Source organism: Heterodontus francisci, chromosome 10, assembly GCF_036365525.1.
Source record: "Heterodontus francisci isolate sHetFra1 chromosome 10, sHetFra1.hap1, whole genome shotgun sequence".
Lineage (NCBI taxonomy): Eukaryota > Metazoa > Chordata > Chondrichthyes > Heterodontiformes > Heterodontidae > Heterodontus > Heterodontus francisci.
This window is the reverse complement of record NC_090380.1, coordinates 65,451,134-65,470,051: the sequence shown is the minus strand read 5'-3', so window position 1 is coordinate 65,470,051 and position 18,918 is coordinate 65,451,134. Positions and strand designations below refer to the sequence as shown.

The 18,918-nt window shown below is 40.0% G+C and overlaps 1 protein-coding gene across 2 annotated transcripts in view; it reads left to right on the top strand.

Annotated features, from left to right (window-relative positions):
* The window catches only part of med14 (mediator complex subunit 14), an 85,422-nt gene extending 70,694 nt beyond the window's left edge, over positions 1-14,728 (top strand). The window contains exons 25-31 of one of the 2 annotated variants that reach the window (XM_068040655.1): positions 565-744; positions 6,332-6,567; positions 6,937-7,116; positions 8,169-8,276; positions 9,322-9,447; positions 11,130-11,319; positions 12,208-14,728. In XM_068040655.1, the coding sequence (XP_067896756.1) occupies positions 565-744; positions 6,332-6,567; positions 6,937-7,116; positions 8,169-8,276; positions 9,322-9,447; positions 11,130-11,319; positions 12,208-12,281 (1,094 nt within the window). In that variant the 3' untranslated portion in view covers positions 12,282-14,728. The remainder of the gene's footprint in view (positions 1-564; positions 745-6,331; positions 6,568-6,936; positions 7,117-8,168; positions 8,277-9,321; positions 9,448-11,129; positions 11,320-12,207) is intronic. The other variant, XM_068040657.1, reaches the window with a different exon arrangement.
* Positions 14,729-18,918: the final 4,190 nt, after the last annotated feature.

Below are 18,918 nucleotides of genomic sequence, written 5' to 3'. Positions count from 1 at the left end.
ACACTTTGAGCCACACACAGGTCATGTTGTCTGAGAATACGTTCTGTGCACACTGTTTTGGCATTAATCAATAGCATTTAAAGATAACCAAATAGAAAATATAAAGTAAGTTATGATTATTAGAATTGTCAAATAACCTAAATGTATGATCTTGCTATGTTGTATGTTGGCAAAGTACAACTTTTTGAAGAAAAGGAAGAAATCTCTGAGCTAAAATAAAACTTAAAAATTGATGAACCATTTTCAGAGCTGCACGCAAACACTAGAGGACTTGATATTTTAAGATACAGCATCACACTAAGTATCGTAAAAAGTTTCTGTTCAAAAATAATTTTCAATATGCATACATTTTATTATTTTTAGTCCAAGAAATTAATTTCCACAAGAATGATCTTGTGTTTTGATATTTGATATTATTTCTCTAAACGTTTTTGAGGAGAGTTGAACAGTTGTTAGGCTTAGATGTCTCCATGATTGCATTGATACTATTTCATGGACTGTTTGCAGAGGGCATGGATCTGGCTTGGTGAGAGTTATAATGTGCCGATTCACTTTTTTGTTCAGGCACAATTGACCCAAGCTCACCTTATACAATGATGTCACCCAGTCAGCGTCCTGGAAACTGGCCTGGATCTCCACAGTTACCTGGGCCACCTTTAGCACGCATTCCTGGAATGTCTCCAGCAAATCCATCCTTGCACTCGCCAATCCCAGATGTATCTCACTCCCCTCGAGCTGGAACAAGTAGGTTTCAACAACTATTGTCTTTTCAAATGATATTCCATTTTCACAAAAAAGGAATCTTTTTAGGTAATATAACTGAGTGAGTGGATAAAAATGCAGGTTTAATTTTCATTTTGTGCATTTGCCATCACCCTCACCCCGCTGCCCACATTTGAATTTCACAGCTTCCAGGAGACTGATAAGTCTGCCAAATGTTCATGTAGGAAGCACAGAAGAGGAAGGTGTATTGTCTGTCTTACACGACTGCCTTTTATTTTCAATAGATGAAAACCCAACCAGGACATATTTTCATATTTGTTTCAGCCTGTTTGTGGCCCACTGAACTGATTTCTTCCTATCTCGACTTTTTTTTCCTCTTCCTTTGTTCAGTCTTTTCCCACTTACATCCATGACTCTTCCGATGCCCTCCACCACTTCAACAGTTTCCAGTTTCTCCTTTTTATCCAATCCCTTTACATCTCCATCCCCCACCAGGATGGACTGAGAGATCTCCACTGCATCCTAGAACGGAGGCCCAACGAGTGCCCATTCACCTCCACCCTCCTCTGCCTGGCTGAACTTGTTCTCACATTGAACAACGTCTCCTTCAACCCCGCTCACTTTTTCCAAATAAAAGGTGTTGCTATAGATAACGACATGGGTCCGAGCTATGTCTGTCTTTTTGTGCAATATGTGGAACATTCCTTGTTCCAGTCATGCTCAGGCCCGCTCCCTCTTCTCCTCTTTTGGTACATTGATGACTGCATCAGTGCCACTTCCTGCTCTCACCCTGAACTGGAAATTTTCTTTGACTTTGTTTCCAATTTCCACCCTTCTCTCACCTTCACATGGCCCATCTCCAACTCTTCCCTTCCCTTCCTCAACCTCTCTGTCTCCATCTCTGGGGATAGGCTATCGACCGGTATTCACTCTAAGCCAACGGACTCCCACAGAGACCTGAACTACACTTCCTCACACCCCACCTCCTGCAAGGACTCGGTTCCATTCTCCCAGTTTCTCTGTTTTCGCCACATCTGTTTGGACGTTGCAACCTTCCATACTAGCACTGTGATATGTCCTTTTTTCCTCAGCTGAGGATTCCCCCCACCTTGGTTGACAGGGTTTTCAACCATGTCTGATTTATATCATGTACTTCCATTCTCACCCCTTCCACTCCCTCCCAGAACCATGGTAGGGTTCCCCTTGTCCTCACCTTCCAGCCCACAAGCCTCCGTATTCAACAAATCATCCTCTGTCATTTCTGCCACCTCCAGCCTGATGCCACCATCAAACGCATCTTCCTTTCCCCTTTCAGCATTCCGAAGGGACCGTTCCCTCTGCGGGAACACCTTGGTCCACTCCTTAGTTACTCCTAACCACTCCCCCCTTTCCTTCAGCACCTTTCCCTACAAGCGCAGGAGATATAGAATCACAGAATAATACAGTGCAGAAGAGGCCCTTTGGCCCATCGAGTCTACACCGATGCATTAAAACACCTGACCTGTCTACCTAATCCCATTTGCCAGCACTTGGTCCATAGCCTTGAATGTTATGACGTGCCAAGTGCTCATCCAGGTACTTTTTAAAGGATGTGAGGCAACCTGCATCTACCACCCTCCCAGGCAGGGCATTCCAGACCGTCACCACCCTCTAGGTAAAAAAGTTCTTCCTCTCCTCAAGTCCTTCTTAAGCCTCCCGCCCCTCACCTTAAACTTGTGACCCCTCGTAACTGACCCTTCAACTAAGGGGAACAGCTGCTCCCTATCCACCCTGTCCATGCCCCTCATAATCTTGTACACCTCAATCAGGTCACCTCCCTCAGTCTTCTCTGCTCCAGCGAAAACATATCCAATCTCTCTTCATAGCTTAAATGTTCCATCCCAGGCACCATCCTGGTGAATCGCCTCTGCACCCCCTCCAATGCAATCACATCCTTCCTATAATGTGGCGACCAGAATTGCACACAGTACTCCAGCTGTGGCCTTACCAAAGTTCTGTACAACTCCAACATGACTCCCTGCTTTTGTAATCTATGCCTCGATTGATAAAGGCAAGTGTCCCATATGCCTTTTTCACCACCCTATTAACCTGCTCTTCTGCCTTCAGAGATCTATGGACAAACACGCCAAGGTCCCTTTGTTCCTCGGAACCTCCCAGTGGCAGGCCATTCATTGAATACTTCTGTGTCACATTACTCCTTCCAAAGTGTATCACCTCACGCTTTTCAGCGTTAAATTCCATCTGCCACTTTTCTGCCTATTTGATCATCCCTGTAACCTAAGACACTCCACCTCACTGTTAACCATTTGGCCAATCTTTGTGTCATCTGCGAACTTACTGATCCTACCCCACCACATAGTCATCTATGTCGTTTATATAAATGACAAACAATAGGGAACCCAGCACAGATCCCTGTGGTACGCCACTGGACACTGGCTTCCGGTCACTAAAACAGCCGTCTGTCATCACTCTCTGTCTCCTACAGCTAAGCCAATTTTGAATCCGCCTTTTCAAGTTACCTTGTATCCCATGTGCATTTGCTTTCTTGATAAGTCTCCCATGTGGGACCTTGTCAAAGGCTTTGCTGAAATCCATGTAAACTACATCAACTGCACTACCCTCATCTACACACCTGGTCACATGCTCAAAAAATTCAATCACATTTGTTCGGCATGACCTCCCTCTGACAAAGCCATGCTGACTATTCCTAATCAAATTTTGCCTCTCCAAGTGGAGATAGATTCTCTCCTTCAGAATTTTCTCAAATAGTTTCCCTACCACTGATGTGAGACTCACTGGTCTACAGTTCCCTGGCTTATCTCTACAACCTTTCTTAAATAGATACAACACCTGTCCTTTTACCTGCTCCCTTCCCATTGTCCAGGGCCCCAAACACTCCTTCCAAATCAAACAGCGATTTACTTGTACTTTCAATTTAGTATACTGTATTCGCTGCTCGTAATGTGATCGTCTTTACATTGGGGAGACTAAACACAGACTGGGTAACTGCTTTGCGGAACACCTCCGTGCAGTCTGCAAGTGCAATCCCAAGCTTCCTGTCTCATGTCATTTCAATTCTCCACCTTGCTCCCACTCTGACCTTTCTGTCCTTGGCCTGCTACAGTGTTCCAATGAAGTTCAAGGTAAGCTGAAGGAACAGCATCTCATCTTTCAACTCTGCCCCCATTTTCCCCCCTCTTTTTTGGAGTTTTTTTGCGCTTTTTCCTCCCCGCACCACCTCCTTGTTTCTTAATCCGTTTACTTTGTGTCTGGACAGCTGCTATCCTGCCATCTACACCTCATCCAGACACACCTTTTTGTTTCTTTACTTGGCTTTGTACCACAAAACCTTTTGTCATTTAATATCTCCTGTCATCCATCTTTCCTTTTGTTCTCCTCCAAACCCCCCCCCCCCCCACCGCCAACCATCTTTTCACTTGCTCAAAACTTATGACATTTGTAACTTTTGCCAGTTCTGATGAAACCCGAAACGTTAACTTTGCTTTTCTCTCCACAGATGCGGTCTGACCTGCTGAGTATTTCAACCCATATTTGTCTTATGTTTGCATTTGTTTATTTAAAAGGATTGTTGCAACCTTATAGAGTTCTTCATTGAAATCCCATATACATTAGTTATTTAAAAACAACAACATTTAATTATATAGTGCCTTTAATGAAATAAAACGTTCCAAGGCACCTCCTAGGAGCATTATAAAGCAAAATTTGAAACTCAGCTGATAAGCGATATTTGAGCACATGGCCAAAAGTTTGGTCAAAGAGCTAGGTTTTAAGCAATGTCTTAAAGGATGAAAGAGAGGTGGAGAGGTTTAGGGAAGAACTTCCAGAGCTTGGGCCAAGGCAGCTGAAGCCACGTCCATCAATGGTGGAGCAGTTACAATTAAGAATGCTCAATATGCCAGAATTAGATGAGCACAGATATCTCGGAGGATTGTGGGGCTGAAGGAGGTTACAGAGCTGGGGAGGGGGGAGGCCGTGGAGGGATTTGAAAACCAAGATGAGAATTTGAAAATCAGGGTGTTGCTTGACTGGGAGCCAATGTAGGTCAGTGAGCACAGGGGCGATAGGTGAATGGGACTTGGTGTGAATTAGGACATGGGCAACAGAGAATTAGCAAATACTGATGAAATCTGTGGAAAAACGGTTTCATTTTCTCTCAGTGATGCTTGTCGTCATCCTAATATCATAATGATGAAGGATTCTAAGTCTGTCCTGGTCATAAGTTGTCAATGCTTAGATTGTTGGATGAAATGCCTTCTGAGATGGGGCAGATGATTACAGTTTCCATCATGCATAGGAAAAGATTACATGGCTACTTTGGTAAAGTTATATCTATCAGCTGATCGTGGAATACCAATGGTTTGTCTGCAACCTGAATCATCCTCTAATCGTTCCCTCCAAATTGGAAGAGGATAGGCTATTGGCAAGAAACTTTTGTGGTACAAAGGTAGATATAATAATGCAAGAGAGAAAGACGAGAGACGCAGCAGATGTGCTCATTCAGAAAAAATCTGAACCTCTCTAGTTGTAACCTAAGATTGGAGCCTGATGTTGCAGCGTTTTGGTGTGTAGACAGAGCTCAGGGTGCGGGGTGGGTGGGGCGACAGTCCGAATGAAGATGATGCCTGCCAATAGCACCTCTTCCGGCCAACCCGAACCTGCAGAAACATAAAAGTGGGTTATTGCCTGTTTTCGCAACAGTATAATGGAAACAAAATATTTGAAGCCAAAGCAGATAAAAGGTACTTCTATAAATTCTCCTAAGTTACTCAACTTGACTAAAATAACTAGAATCTGCATAATTATGAAATGTAACACTATGCTTATCAAATTAGCAACATACAATAAGAAAAAAAATGCATGAACATATTAATACTTCAGCTTCTGTAGACATTTACTCCACAAGATAATGTACATCCAAAATATATTTAAAATTCAAATGTTACAACATCTTGCTGCAGTGTACATCAGTAAAATGACAATCTTTTAAATAAAAGGAAATAAAACTAAAACAACCTTCAGAAACATAGTACACCAACTTAAAGAAGGTTCCTGACCTTTTTTAAAGATTCATCGATCATTGCACTAAGTATTAAACAGTAAGTAAAGGAAAATACTTTGCAGCACAAACAATTGTTAATTGTTTTTGGTCAAATTAATTTTCACAAGACTGATCTTGTGATTCTGATAGTTGGTATCAGCTGAATTTATGTATTCTTTGAATACATCTTTCCATGAGAGGGTTAGACTGTCTTTAATGATAAACTCATCCATGACTGCATCAATACTAGACTACTTAGGGCAGAAGATGTTAATCCAGCAGGGTGAGGGTGGGAGCAAAAAAAGTCTCTTGCTGTCACCACATTTATTCTATCTCTGCCATCTCTTTCTCCTTAAAATGCTGTCTTTTAGTGTTCGCTTAGAGTGAAATGCCACCTATCGGAATTAGCAAGGTTGGGAGGCCAGCAACCCTAAAATTCAAACTTGTAACATTGTGTTTGGTGGACAAACACTACTTGGCAACTTTCAGTAAAAGGCCAGTTGAATGTAAATGGATAACTATGTATCTGTTGCCTTTTCTTTATTTTAGGCTCCCAAGTAATGCCAACCAACATGCCCCCTCCTCGTACACTACCTCAGCGTTCATGGGCTGCATCAATACCTACCATCTTGACTCATAATGCCTTGCACATTCTACTTTGTCCATCACCAACACCAGGTCTTGTCCCAGGACTGGCTGGTAGTTATCTGTGTTCCCCGTTGGAGCGATTTTTAGGATCAGTTATGATGAGGCGACACCTACAGAGGATCATACAACAGGAACCGGTAGGAGAAATGATGGTATTCCCCAGTAAGAACAACAAATGCTGCAAATATACACCCGGGCAATCAGTTTTTGAAAACAAAAGGAAAAATGAATTCATGTTTTTGGTATTTTTATTTCAAATTTCCACCAGTTTAAATTTTTTTCTTTTCATCACTTCTAAGTTTCCTTATGCTAAAGTTCGGGAAATTGTTGCAGGGTATCTTCAGAATTTTTAAAAGCTAATTTTGCTGTATTCATAGAACTAGTACAGAATATAATTGTAGCAATTATAATCAGAACATTGCATGCGGTTTCCAGAAAATATAGTTATGATTTCTGAATCAGATGATTTAAAACACTTTTAATTGTATTGTCTTTATGATTGTTAGTTGCAGCTTATAAACTCCAATGAACCTGGGGTGATCATGTTTAAGACAGAAGCATTGAAGTGTCGAGTTGCATTGAACCCACAGACCTATCAAACTTTGCAGTTCAAAGTAACACCTGAAACAACAGATCCATGGACACAAGAAGAACTACAAGTTTTAGAAAAGTTCTTTGAAACGAGAGTAAGTATGATGCAGTGATACAATTAATGTTGTAAAATGATCTATTGTCCAACCAAAGGTCTTATTTAAAAAAAGACCTCCAGATGACAAGTAGCTATATGGCTCTCCAAATATTATATAATGCAGGGCCTAGTTAGCCTGTAGTTATAGCTTCTGATAGTTTTTAAATTAATCTTCATTTGTGCTGTTTGCAGACATCATGGGGTCTGTAGCATGGAGGCTGGTCAGTAATTGACGCACTCTAGGGCAGTATTGCAGTGGCAGAAAATGCAACAAATAAGGAAGTGCCAGTTTCTCATGCTCTGTTGTGGTGCATTTACTTATTGATTAGTTGCTTCTTGGTAAATGAGCAAAGTGTAATAATGTTTAGTTGACATGAACTCTCCTCCCCAGCGAGGCAGGGTCTTTGAATGTTTTTAAGGCAGAGGTAGACAGATTCTTGACAAACAAGGGAGTCAAAGCGTATTGGGGGTAAGCAGGAAAGTGGAGTTGTGTCCGCAAACAGATCAGCCATGATCTTATAGAATGGCGGAGCAGGCTCGAGGGGCCGAATAGCCTATTCCTGCTCCTAGTTCGTATGTTCGTACGTAGTAGTTTTAAGCAAGTTCGCTGTCTTTTTTTTTAAACCAGTGGTCTATGGGTTAAGCTGTTTTGCACTCAAATCCACCTACTTTGGCCAAATAGCTGTCACAGATAAGATCACTGTGAAAACTGGTTATGTTGAGATTCACACCTTTTTTTTTAAAGGAAATTGCAAAGGGTTAAAAGAAGGAGCCTCAGATGAAGGTTTTACTTTGCCCATTAAAATCCATTGTACTCTTTACTTACTGTGGTGTTATATCGATTCATTGAAAAAGCTGATTAAATAATTGGTACTAATTTTTTTGTTGGTCTTTGTTTCACCTTTTCCATCTATAGTGAACTGAACAGTAAAATCAAATCACAGTAACTGTAGAATCTCCTATTTCTATCATTTAACAAGGTTGCATTTATTATCCTCTTAAAAGCTATACAGAAATATATTTAATTGCTTACTATTTTTGTTTGGTAAGGTTGCTGGCCCCCCATTTAAAGCCAATACACTAAATGCCTTTGCTAAGCTACTGGGAGCTCCCACACACATCCTCAGGGATTGTGTGCGCATCATGAAACTGGAACTGGTAAGTGACATTGTACCAAGATATGTAACAGATCAATGAGGTTCTAATACTAACATGATACTCTCTGCATTAACCTTTTGAACACTGAGTTTTCTTGGGAAAAATTTTCATTTTTTTCCCCAAATTTATAAATACAGTACAGATTGTTTCGAAAGAAAGGATTTTGTGAACTGAAAATTAAAACTGGGTGATTATGTGCTTGTAATCTTTCTTGCCCTGCTCTAAATTTCCATTAACTACTCGTGCTCCAAATTAATGTATCATGTTAAAAGCACTGTGGTTGGCTTTTTCAAGACTAGGCACACATACCATTTACTCAATGGCAAAGGAGCTTTACTAAGTAGTATAAATGTAGCATTTGCTTACTGGTCAGTTTTTTCATGAAATACTTGGTCTGTATACTTTGAATAGTGCAAAATGTGAAGAAGCTCATTAATAACTATGAATAATAGTTTTCCTTAAAGCATTTTAACACTTTTGGAATCTTCTTGTGATTCCAGAAATTAAAGTTAGCTAAATAATCTGTTTAAAAATGGTTGTTAAGTTTAAAATTACAAAACACAGGGAGAGAAGTTGGTGGAGTGCAAGCTCAATCCCTCACTCTACTTTTGATTTCACTAGAAGTCGCACTGCTGGCTTAATCTTTATGCTTTTCATGAAGTATATTTTTAGATATGATATTCTGGTAGTAATAACATTGCCTAACATCCAGTTTAGCTTAATGTTGTAACTCACTATCCTACTTTTTATCAAATTTTTTTCTCTGTCAGTCCAATTTTACTACAAAGGCTATGTGTTACAGTATATTGCAAATGATCCTCGATAAAGTAATTTTTTAAATAGCGTTACTGGAAATGCTAGTTGCAGAAGAAAATATTGACTACATTATGTTGCACATTAAATTATTTGGCAAAAATGTTATCTAGAATAGGAGTTTATACCTGCTTCAAGTAGGAAGAGCATATTGGAGAACATCTAAATACCCAAACCCTTTTCATTTTCATTTAACATTTTAATAAATTGTGCTCTATTTTGTTGTGGACAGTTTCCAGATCAAGCCACCCAGCTAAGGTGGAATGTGCAGTTCTGTTTGACGATTCCTCCTAGTGCCCCTCCAATAGCTCCTCCAGGAACACCTGCAGTAGTGCTGAAATCTAAGATGCTGTTCTTTGTAAGTGGAACACCCATGTTTATTTTGCATTTATTGCAGTCCAAGATCACGAGATTGTATCTGATTAAGTATTAGGGACTGTTGGGATTGGTGGCACAATAATTTGGATATTAAAATTAGTGGTGGTATGTCCCTCGTATTCAAGGATGATGGTACCAACAATAGAGGGAATATAAGTTCATGACAGATGGGTGTGTTGATGACTAAGCAGGCCAACATGTGACAGATATTGCCTATCACAAACCTCAAATAGCGATGTTCCTGGAGAGGTTCTCTTGTTCATTCCCCTGCCATTGCTGATCCATCCGTCTTTGCGCCTTGCCTCCAAACTGGCATGGTGTTGTAATTCAGTGCCTTTCAGCACGTCGTTACCATCTGTAGCCAGGGTTTCAGATGAGTCAGTGACCATTTTGCATTGCTTCAAGTGAATCTCCAGTGTGTCCATGTGATGCCTTTGTTGCCAGCCATGCTTTCTTCTATTATCCACCAGTTCTCCACAAAGCACTTGCTTTGGCAACCACGCGCCATCTATCTTAATTCATCCAGCCCAACAGAGCTGATCACTGATTATCATGGCTTCAATGCTGATGCCGTCAGCAGGTTCCAGTACTTTATTGTTAGTGATGTCCTGCCACCTAATACGATATAAGTTGAAAAGGTGTCTTTGGTGAAACCTTTCTAGCTGTTGAATATGCCTTCTATATAGTGTCCACGATTCACATCCAGACAGAAGATTTGTATGGGCAACTCCCTTATCCTTCAGTTTAGTAGCAGTCTTGATTATGCTGATTATAAATACATATGCACAAAAAATGTTCAGCACAGAAACAGGCCATTCAGCCCAAATGATCCATGCCAGCGTTTATGTTCCACAAAAAAAAGACTACCAAAATGCTCTCTGTATGTGCAAGCCATCAATTCGTTATCAGTCTTTGTCCCAATAAATGATGCACTTCCAAGCTAGGTGAACTCCTTGCCCCCATACAGTTCAACTTTCCTAATAGTGATTGGTTTTACATGCAATTTCTAAGGAGCTGGTTGATGCATTATTTCAGTCGTCTTCAAGCTAATATTCTAGTTAGGCAAGGGAATCGAAGATTATCAGGAGTAGATGGGAGTGTGTAATTCGAATCAGAAACAGATCAGCTATGATCTTATTAAGTGGCGGAGCAGGCTCGACTGGCAGAATGGCCTACTTCTCCTAATTCGTATGGTCATGTGGTAATAGTAACCACATAACTATGAGCAAGAACTGCAAATCTGTTCATCAGCAGAAGGTCCTTTTTGGAATGCAGCACAAATGTGGAGTCATGAGAATGCAGAAGTTCACGTATAATTTGTTTGGAGACTGTCGTCAATACTCAGTCTTGATTGATCTGACATTTACCCCATTGTGCATATTCATATCGCAAATTCAACTCCCCATCTGTATAATCTAGCATAGTGGCAAAAGAATGAATAAAACCAAGGCTCAGTATACATCTGTGCTTCACACCATTCAATACAGAAAACAGTTCAGAAATTAAATTGTGAACCGGGTGCTAGTTATATTATTGACCCAAATAGAAGATAATTATACTTGAATTGGTTGTTGAAGTCTGTATTTGTGAAACCAAAGTTTAAAAGTTTTTTTCCTCCCTCCCTTGTCTGTTCCTTTCACCCCACCCTCACCCTGCCAAAAGCTGCAACTCACTCAGCGATTAACAGTTCCACAGGAACCGATCAGCATAATTGTGCCAATTGTCTATGATATGGCAACAGGGGCAACACAGCAAGCTGATATTCCAAGACCACAGAACACATCAGGAGCTGCTGCCTCAATGGTTAGCAACATCTTGAGGAGGTTTTCAGAGGTGCACCAGCCACCACAGGGTATGTCAAAAAATGTCAATTTCCAGGATATCTGTCATCATCTAAAAAATATTCATTGTAATGTGTAGAAAACATAAAAAGGCATGATAAGTTTAATGATGTAGGAACACTGAAGAAATGTTTGATTTAGAAATTTAAATTTTGTATGTAAACTCAGGCATGTTTCCAATATCTATGTTGCTTCTCTTCGAGATGCTTGATTTTCACCTCATCCTCTGCTAGCTTTTAAGGTCCTATTTGAAATCAGTTTGTTCAATTCCTGGTGGACATGACTCCACAGCATGTGTTGCCTCTAATTTAGAACTAATTGGCAATTAAATTGCAGTCTCAGTCGGAGATGGCCACAGGATGACTGGTATGTGAAATGGGGAAAATGTTACACTGATGTAGAGAGTGTCTTTGTGAAGTTTATCTGCTACAGCTGACCTGGGAGTATTTACTGACACCGATTCAGTGATTTGGAAAATGTCCCATCTAGTAGCAGTCGTGTATGTTTCAAAATGCAGTACATATTAATTAATATGTAGTTGGGTTTTAAATTTGACCTGTAATCAAATTCACCTTACTAGAGCTTCCCAATATCACCAGGCAGATAAGGAAGAGGGGAATTCAGATTTGGGTGTCCAATTGGAGCCCAGTGCTCTGTTGGTTAATTTTTCTGGGCAACCCACTCTTTGTTTTCAGTTTTTCTTTCAGCTTGTGTAATAGATAAAACCTTGTCCTTGCTCATAGTGCAATAACTGTTGGTGGTATGTTGAAGAGTACATTTCATCCAACAAAGCATGCCCATTATCAAAAAAAACCTGATAGTTAACTTATTCCAATGTACGTGTTTATTTGCCTCACCCTTTTGTACATTTTCTAATCTTAACAATGTTACTTTTTCAGGTGACTGCACAATCTATGCAGCAGTGAGGGAATTGATGGCAAACCTAACACTGCCCCCTGGGGGTCGACAGTAATGCACTACAGCCTGCCTTAGGGAGTCCTCCAAGTGGAGAAAAAAAGGATCGAGTACAACATAATTAGGTGGACAGTGTGTGATGCAAAACAAAATTAAGGATTCTCAAAATCGTGCTCCAACGTGACTTGAGAGCATGATATAATTTATTCAGGGATGAACTTCTTCCGTCAAAAGATACATTAATTACTTTGTTTACCTGCTGTTATATAGTGTATTTTATAAACTGCATTTCAAGGAAAATATAAATCCAGAAAAATTCCTGTTTGGTTGAGTTAGATTTAACCATAGTTAGAATATTTACGAGGAGAAGATCATTAGGTTATGACGATGCCAGAATTTTTTTTAGAGAATGCAATTGTCAATTTTCTTATGTCTTGGCATAATAGCTTGAGTTTTATTCGTTCTCAAATTTATTTGTTACATTGGTTGTTGTAATGTAAATTGTGAAACTTTAATGGAGCTGTATTTTATTATGACTGCTTTAAATCTTTACATAAAATTTGAATCCTTTGGTTATATTGCCTCAAACAATATTTAATAAACAAGCAGATAAAACCATCATCCATGTAACACCTTATTCTATAACGTTGATAAATTTATGTACAATTGGGTATGGCAGCAAACTTTTACTTGTATATATTACACTAGATTTTTTCCTCATCTCTCCCTTCTCATTGTCTTTTCTGAAATGTTCCATGTAATGAGGTAAGTATTTCTACTATTTTTATTTTTTTTATGACCTTGTGGTTTAACAGCAATTTTGACAAACATAACTTCAAAACAGTTAGCTTTATTTTGGTGTGGCGATATTCAGAAGGCTGCACATCAACAGAGTTCTGTTTGTCTTACTTTTAAAGTCATACTTTGGCTTTTCAGTGATGAGTTTAAACTTAATTATTGAAGTTATTTTAAATATCTGTATCATATTGTCATATTACAGCCCATTGAGTCCATACCGGCTCTCCACGGAGCTATACAGTCAGTCACTCCCCGGCTCGATCCCCGTAGCCATGCAAGTCTATTTCTGTCAGGTGGCCATCCAATTTCCTCTTGAAGTCATTGATTGTCTCCGCTTCCACCACTCTTGTCAGCAGGGAGTTCCAGGTCATTACCACCCGCTGCTTAAAAAAAGTGCTTCCTTGTATTCCCCCTGCATCATTTGCCCAGAACTTTCAATTTATGTCCTGTAGTCCTTGTACCATTTGTTAATGGGAACAGTTTTTCCTTGTCTACCTTATCTAAGCCTGTCATAATCTTGTACGCTTCTATTAAAACTCCCTTCAATCTCCTTTGTTCTAAGGAGAATAAACCCAGCTTTTTCAACCTAACCTTGTAACTAAACTTCTCCGTTCCTGGAACCGTCCTGCTAAATCACCTCTGCACCCTCTCGAGGACCCTGACATCCTTCCTGAAGTGTGGTGACCAGAACTAGACACAATACTCCAGTTGTGGCTTAACCAGAGCTTTATAAAGGTTGAGCATAACTTCCCTGCTTTTGTACTCAATGCCTTTATTTATGAAGCCTCAAGTGGCTTTACTAACCACTCTCACAATATGTCCTGCCACATGTAGTCTCCCATATGTAACTCAGAATTCTCTTGTGTTTATTGTAGGACCTGTCGCAGTCTTGAACAGCAATCTTAATTGCCCTGTCCTCCATTCTAAGCGTCCTTTCTACACTCCTCCCCACTCCCCCACCACATGCTTGTTGGGGTTAGCAGCACCAACCTCCTTTCAGCCTCCACATACCACTACATGTTGGCTTTGGCTGGTGGATCAACAATCAACACCACACACAGCAATTCCCTCCCTCTAGAGCATCAACTTGCTCAGAGAACCTGGCTACCTATGACCTTACTGTGGATAATTGTATTGAAACTTGGCTAATGGTTGATGCCACTTTCCTCCTCTGAAGGCAGCTCACCTGACTTTTCTTTCCACCGCCTGGTCTGTTTCCATGTATTTTTGTACCAAATTGAAATTTGCATTTCTATCGTATACTTCCCTTGTAAACAGACATTCTTGCCTTTCCAGAGCAATGTCTAAAGGGTATATGCCAAGTACTAGGTTGAAAGGGAAAAAGTGGCTTCGAGGTGGAAAACATAATTGAAGCGAACAGTTGTGGAACCGCAGGTGATGAGGTGGAGATGCTAGAGGAAGTGTTCCAGAAGACAGGCCATAGTGAAAAAAACTGGAGAATGCTCACAGGGATAGAGGAAATTGCTGAGGTAGATGGGTGACTTTGAAGGTAAAGACGTGGATCTTAAAGTCCAAACAAAGAACAATAGATGCTGGAAATCTGAAGCGAAAACAATGCTGGAAACATTCAGCAGGTTAGGCAACATTGCAGAGGGAACAAAACAGTTTTTTAAAGATATGAACCTTTCATCAGAACTGGAAGCCATTGTAGATGAACTGCCTTTACAAAGGACCAAATGAAGAGAAGGCCATGGTTGGGGTGGTGGGGGTGGGGGGGGGGGGGGGGCAGTGCAGCATGTACTAACAAATGCATATATGCAAAGAAATGGAATTCCCTGTAAAGTATTTAAATGGAAACAACATGGTTAAAAGACAGAAGTGATATTAGCATAAGACAATCAGAGCACAATGCTGGAAATCAAATAAATTAACAACATTTGAGACACAGGAATTCAGAGGTGTGGTCTGGTAAGGCATGTAGAAATGGAAGCATGAAAAACTGGTGAAGTGGAGTAGGTCCAGTTGCTCTGGTGCCTGAGAACAGAATTCCAAAGATAGAGTTGGACAGGAAATGGAAGTGGCAAGTATCAGAGTGCTTGGTGTTGCACTTATAAAGAGAATGGAGGGCAAAATATTCTAGGTTTGACGAAGTATATGTAAATTGCTGTCTCACCTGGAAAGGAGTGCTTAGAGTCATGGACAGTGGTGTGGGAGGATGTGATTAGACAGATGCTGCATCTCCTGGGCTTGCACAGAAAAGTAACAGGAAGAATAGGTGGTGGAAGAACAAACCAGGGTGTCACTGAAAAGAACCTGTCCCTTTGGAAAGGGGTGGGGAAGGGAATATCTGTTGCTGGGATTTAAGTTGGAAGTGGCAGCAGATGATATCTCAAATGCAGAGGATGATGTGGTGGAAAGTGAGGAAAGAGGGACCCTATCACAGTTGTGGTGGTAAAGTTGGGGCAGAATTATGGGTCTTGTCTGCTTCAGTGGAGGGAAATCCTTGACTGAAAAATAAAAGAATTTTCATGTCACTGACTCCTGTGTTCCAGCTAAATTGGAGCTTGGCCAAAAAGGAGCAGTGGATATGTTGTCCTTGGTGAAGATGCAGCCTGCAGCATTCTGGATGAGCTGTAGTTTGTGATGGGGGAGGATGCCAGCAAGGGACTGTATTAGATCATCATGAATCATATATAAAGTACTTTTTCTAAACATTGAATATATTGGCCCAGATTTTATGGTGGCATTGATGATGAAACTGTCAGCGTTCAACGTCATTACTCCTCTGAGACTGACAACAACGTCTGCACATGCACAGTTAAATACAGAAATCCAGATGTTCCCCCATAGGGTGCACTGTTGAAGTCCCCCCCCCAGACTGCAATCAAGTAAAATCACTGAAATGACAAAAACTTGCTCTTTTACACTCAGTCCCACTGTCAAAAAAAACAAAATTCTTGAAAAAGTTGCACCTTGTTAAGAGGTGTAACTGAGTTTTAATGGTGTACTAAGTTCATAATTATTTCCGAACAGCCACACTGTCCCGGAAAAACTATATTTGTGGCATGTCAAATTCCTCCATTATGATAAAAATGCACATTGTTAAAATAATATTTCATTTGATATTTTAGTTCCTACCTTAATTCCATGTGTATGTCCCAATCATCGATTTGGTACCTTTTAATTTTTAATTAAAAGTGAAAAATTCAGTGCGTTTTACTTCCTGGATTGCTGTCTTGAGAATACTTCAATGCGATTGGCTGCTTATCTTGCTTGATGATATACTGTTGATAGACAACTGGGGATCTGTGACTTGGCGCCAGATTCAGACTGACATTGGGGATGGGGAAATCCACGCCACTGAGCTTTACTGCTGACTGCAGAATCAGGCTATTGTTTTTACATTCTGAATGGAAATTAAAATCCTTGTGAAGAATAAGATTCGAGCTAATTAAGGGAAAATATTTTTAAATGGCTTGTTTCATCATCTATACATTCTTTAATTAAATGGCTATTTGGGAAGTAATTTTGTCATGTACTTTCCCGTTTCCAAAACATTGCCTCAATAAATCCTGCATATATTGCAGAGAAAATCTGTTATCAAGAATTTTCCTAGGAAATCTTGTATAATTTAGGGAACAATTTGTTCCCTAACTGGAACTGGCCAGTTCCGAAGAAGGGTCACTAACCTGAAACGTTAACTCTGCTTCTCTTTCCACAGATGCTGCCAGACCTGCTGAGTGATTCCAGCATTTCTTGTTTTTGTTTCAGATTTCCAGCATCCGCAGTATTTTGCTTTTGTTCTAAAAACTGTTGGTTTTTAAATTGTTTTCAGAACCAAGCTTTATATATACCTTTTAAAAAATCAAAGTCCAGCAAATAAATTATACAAGATCTTTTGGGAAAAATTGACATTTTCTATTCATCAAGGACAGTAATATGCAAGATACATTGAAGCAATTTTTTGGGAAGGGGAACGTACACAGTCATTTCTCAAATAGCCATTTAATTGAAGACCGTATCTCTGTAATCTCTCCAGCCTCACAAGCGTCCAAGATATCTGCGCTCTAACTCTGGCCTCTTGAGCATCCCCAGTTTTAATCGCTCCACCATTGGTGGCCGTGCCTTCAGTTGCCTAGGCCCTAAGCTCTGGAATATCCTCCCTACACTTCTCCACCTCGCTTTCCTCCTTCAAGACACTTCTTAAAACCTACCTCTTTGACCAAGCTTTTGGTCATCTGACCTAATATCTCCTTATATGGCTCAGTGTCATTTTGTTTTATTATGCTTCTGCGAAGTGCCTTGGAATGTTTTATTGTGTTAAAGGTGCTATATAAATATTTTCGTTGTAGATGATGAAACAATTTGTTAAAATATATTTTCCTTTAACAAGCTGTAATCATATTCTTCAAGGAGTCATAAAGTCAAACAATGGCCCAGATTTCATGGTCAGCAGCAAAGCGACAGCACTTGCTGCTGTCATCAAAAGGTGCCCATAAAGATCGAGCAATCTCTGTGGTGTGGATTTCCCCTTTCCTGGCATCAGTTTGAATGTGCCATAATCTACTGATGTACTGTAATTCCCTATTTTAATTAATGCTTGTTGTTTCCAACCTTAGCAGTAGGTTATATATCTGAATAGGTGCTAATGTTAAAGCAGAAGCTATTTTTGAATGTCAATGTTTTCATTTGAATTTCTTTTTATAAATCAATTTTATAAAGTATCCATCTACATTTGTACGGTTATTCCTTTGGGTGTACCTCAATTTTAAAATAAACACTTCAGTGTTTAACTTTCTATCTTATTTGTGCAATTGTTAATATTATGAACATTACTTCCTCTTGCTCAAGAATCAGATAATCAAAATCAATTTGGAGAGACATGCTATTAGAGAAAGTTATTGAATATAATGAGACATAAAACACCATAATTTATAGCCATATAATTTAGTCCCTTCAGTGTTCTTTGAGGTCATTTTTCGAACAATCCACCTCCAGCACAATGGTGCAATGGATGAAATGTTCTGACTTAGCATTTTGATCTTTTTCTAAAACAGACTTTATTAAATTGGTGCATTATAAACATTTTAAAATCCTCTTATTAGAGGCACCTTTTGAGAGGAGGGAGAAAGAGGAAAATTAGATAATGGTGATTTTAATACTCATTTTATTTCCCCTCCCTTCTTTAAAAAAAAAATTGAATTCCCAAACCAATGGGGCAGATAGATAATTGGAGTTGGAAGATGCATGAATAGTTCAAATTTTCTTTCCTTCCCTCTTGTGGAGGTGTTTCACGTTCCTGTAATTGAGAAGCTTCATCTTTTAAATAAATATCACATTTACTGGCATTATTGGAACTCTATTCCTTTTTTTCAATTTGTCTTTTGCGAAATATTGTTTCATTTTAGTTCAAACCTGAGTTCCCATTACCAGAAAGTGCACAGCACAGGGCAAATGCAGAGTAAAACTCTGCTAACAATGTGCCTTAATCCCAGTTGAATAGCTGCTAAGAGTTTTGGCTTTTTCTAACACTTCATTGCCATGTCTAGCCAACTGTTTCCAAGAGTGATCATAGGAACAGGAGTAGACTATTCAGGCCATCGAGCCTGCCCCACCATTCAATACGATCATGGCTGATCATCCACTTTATTTTATTTTATTTAGAGATACAGCACTGAAACAGGCCCTTCGGCCCACCGAGTCTGTGCCGACCAACAACCACCCATTTATACTAACCCTAGAGTAATCCCATATTCCCTATCACCTACCTACACTAGGGGCAATTTACAACGGCCAATTTACCTATCACCTGCAAGTCTTTGGCTGTGGGAGGAAACTGGAGCACCCGGCGAAAACCCACACGGTCACAGGGAGAACTTGCAAACTCCACACAGGCAGTACCCAGAATCGAACCCGGGTCCCTGGAGCTGTGAGGC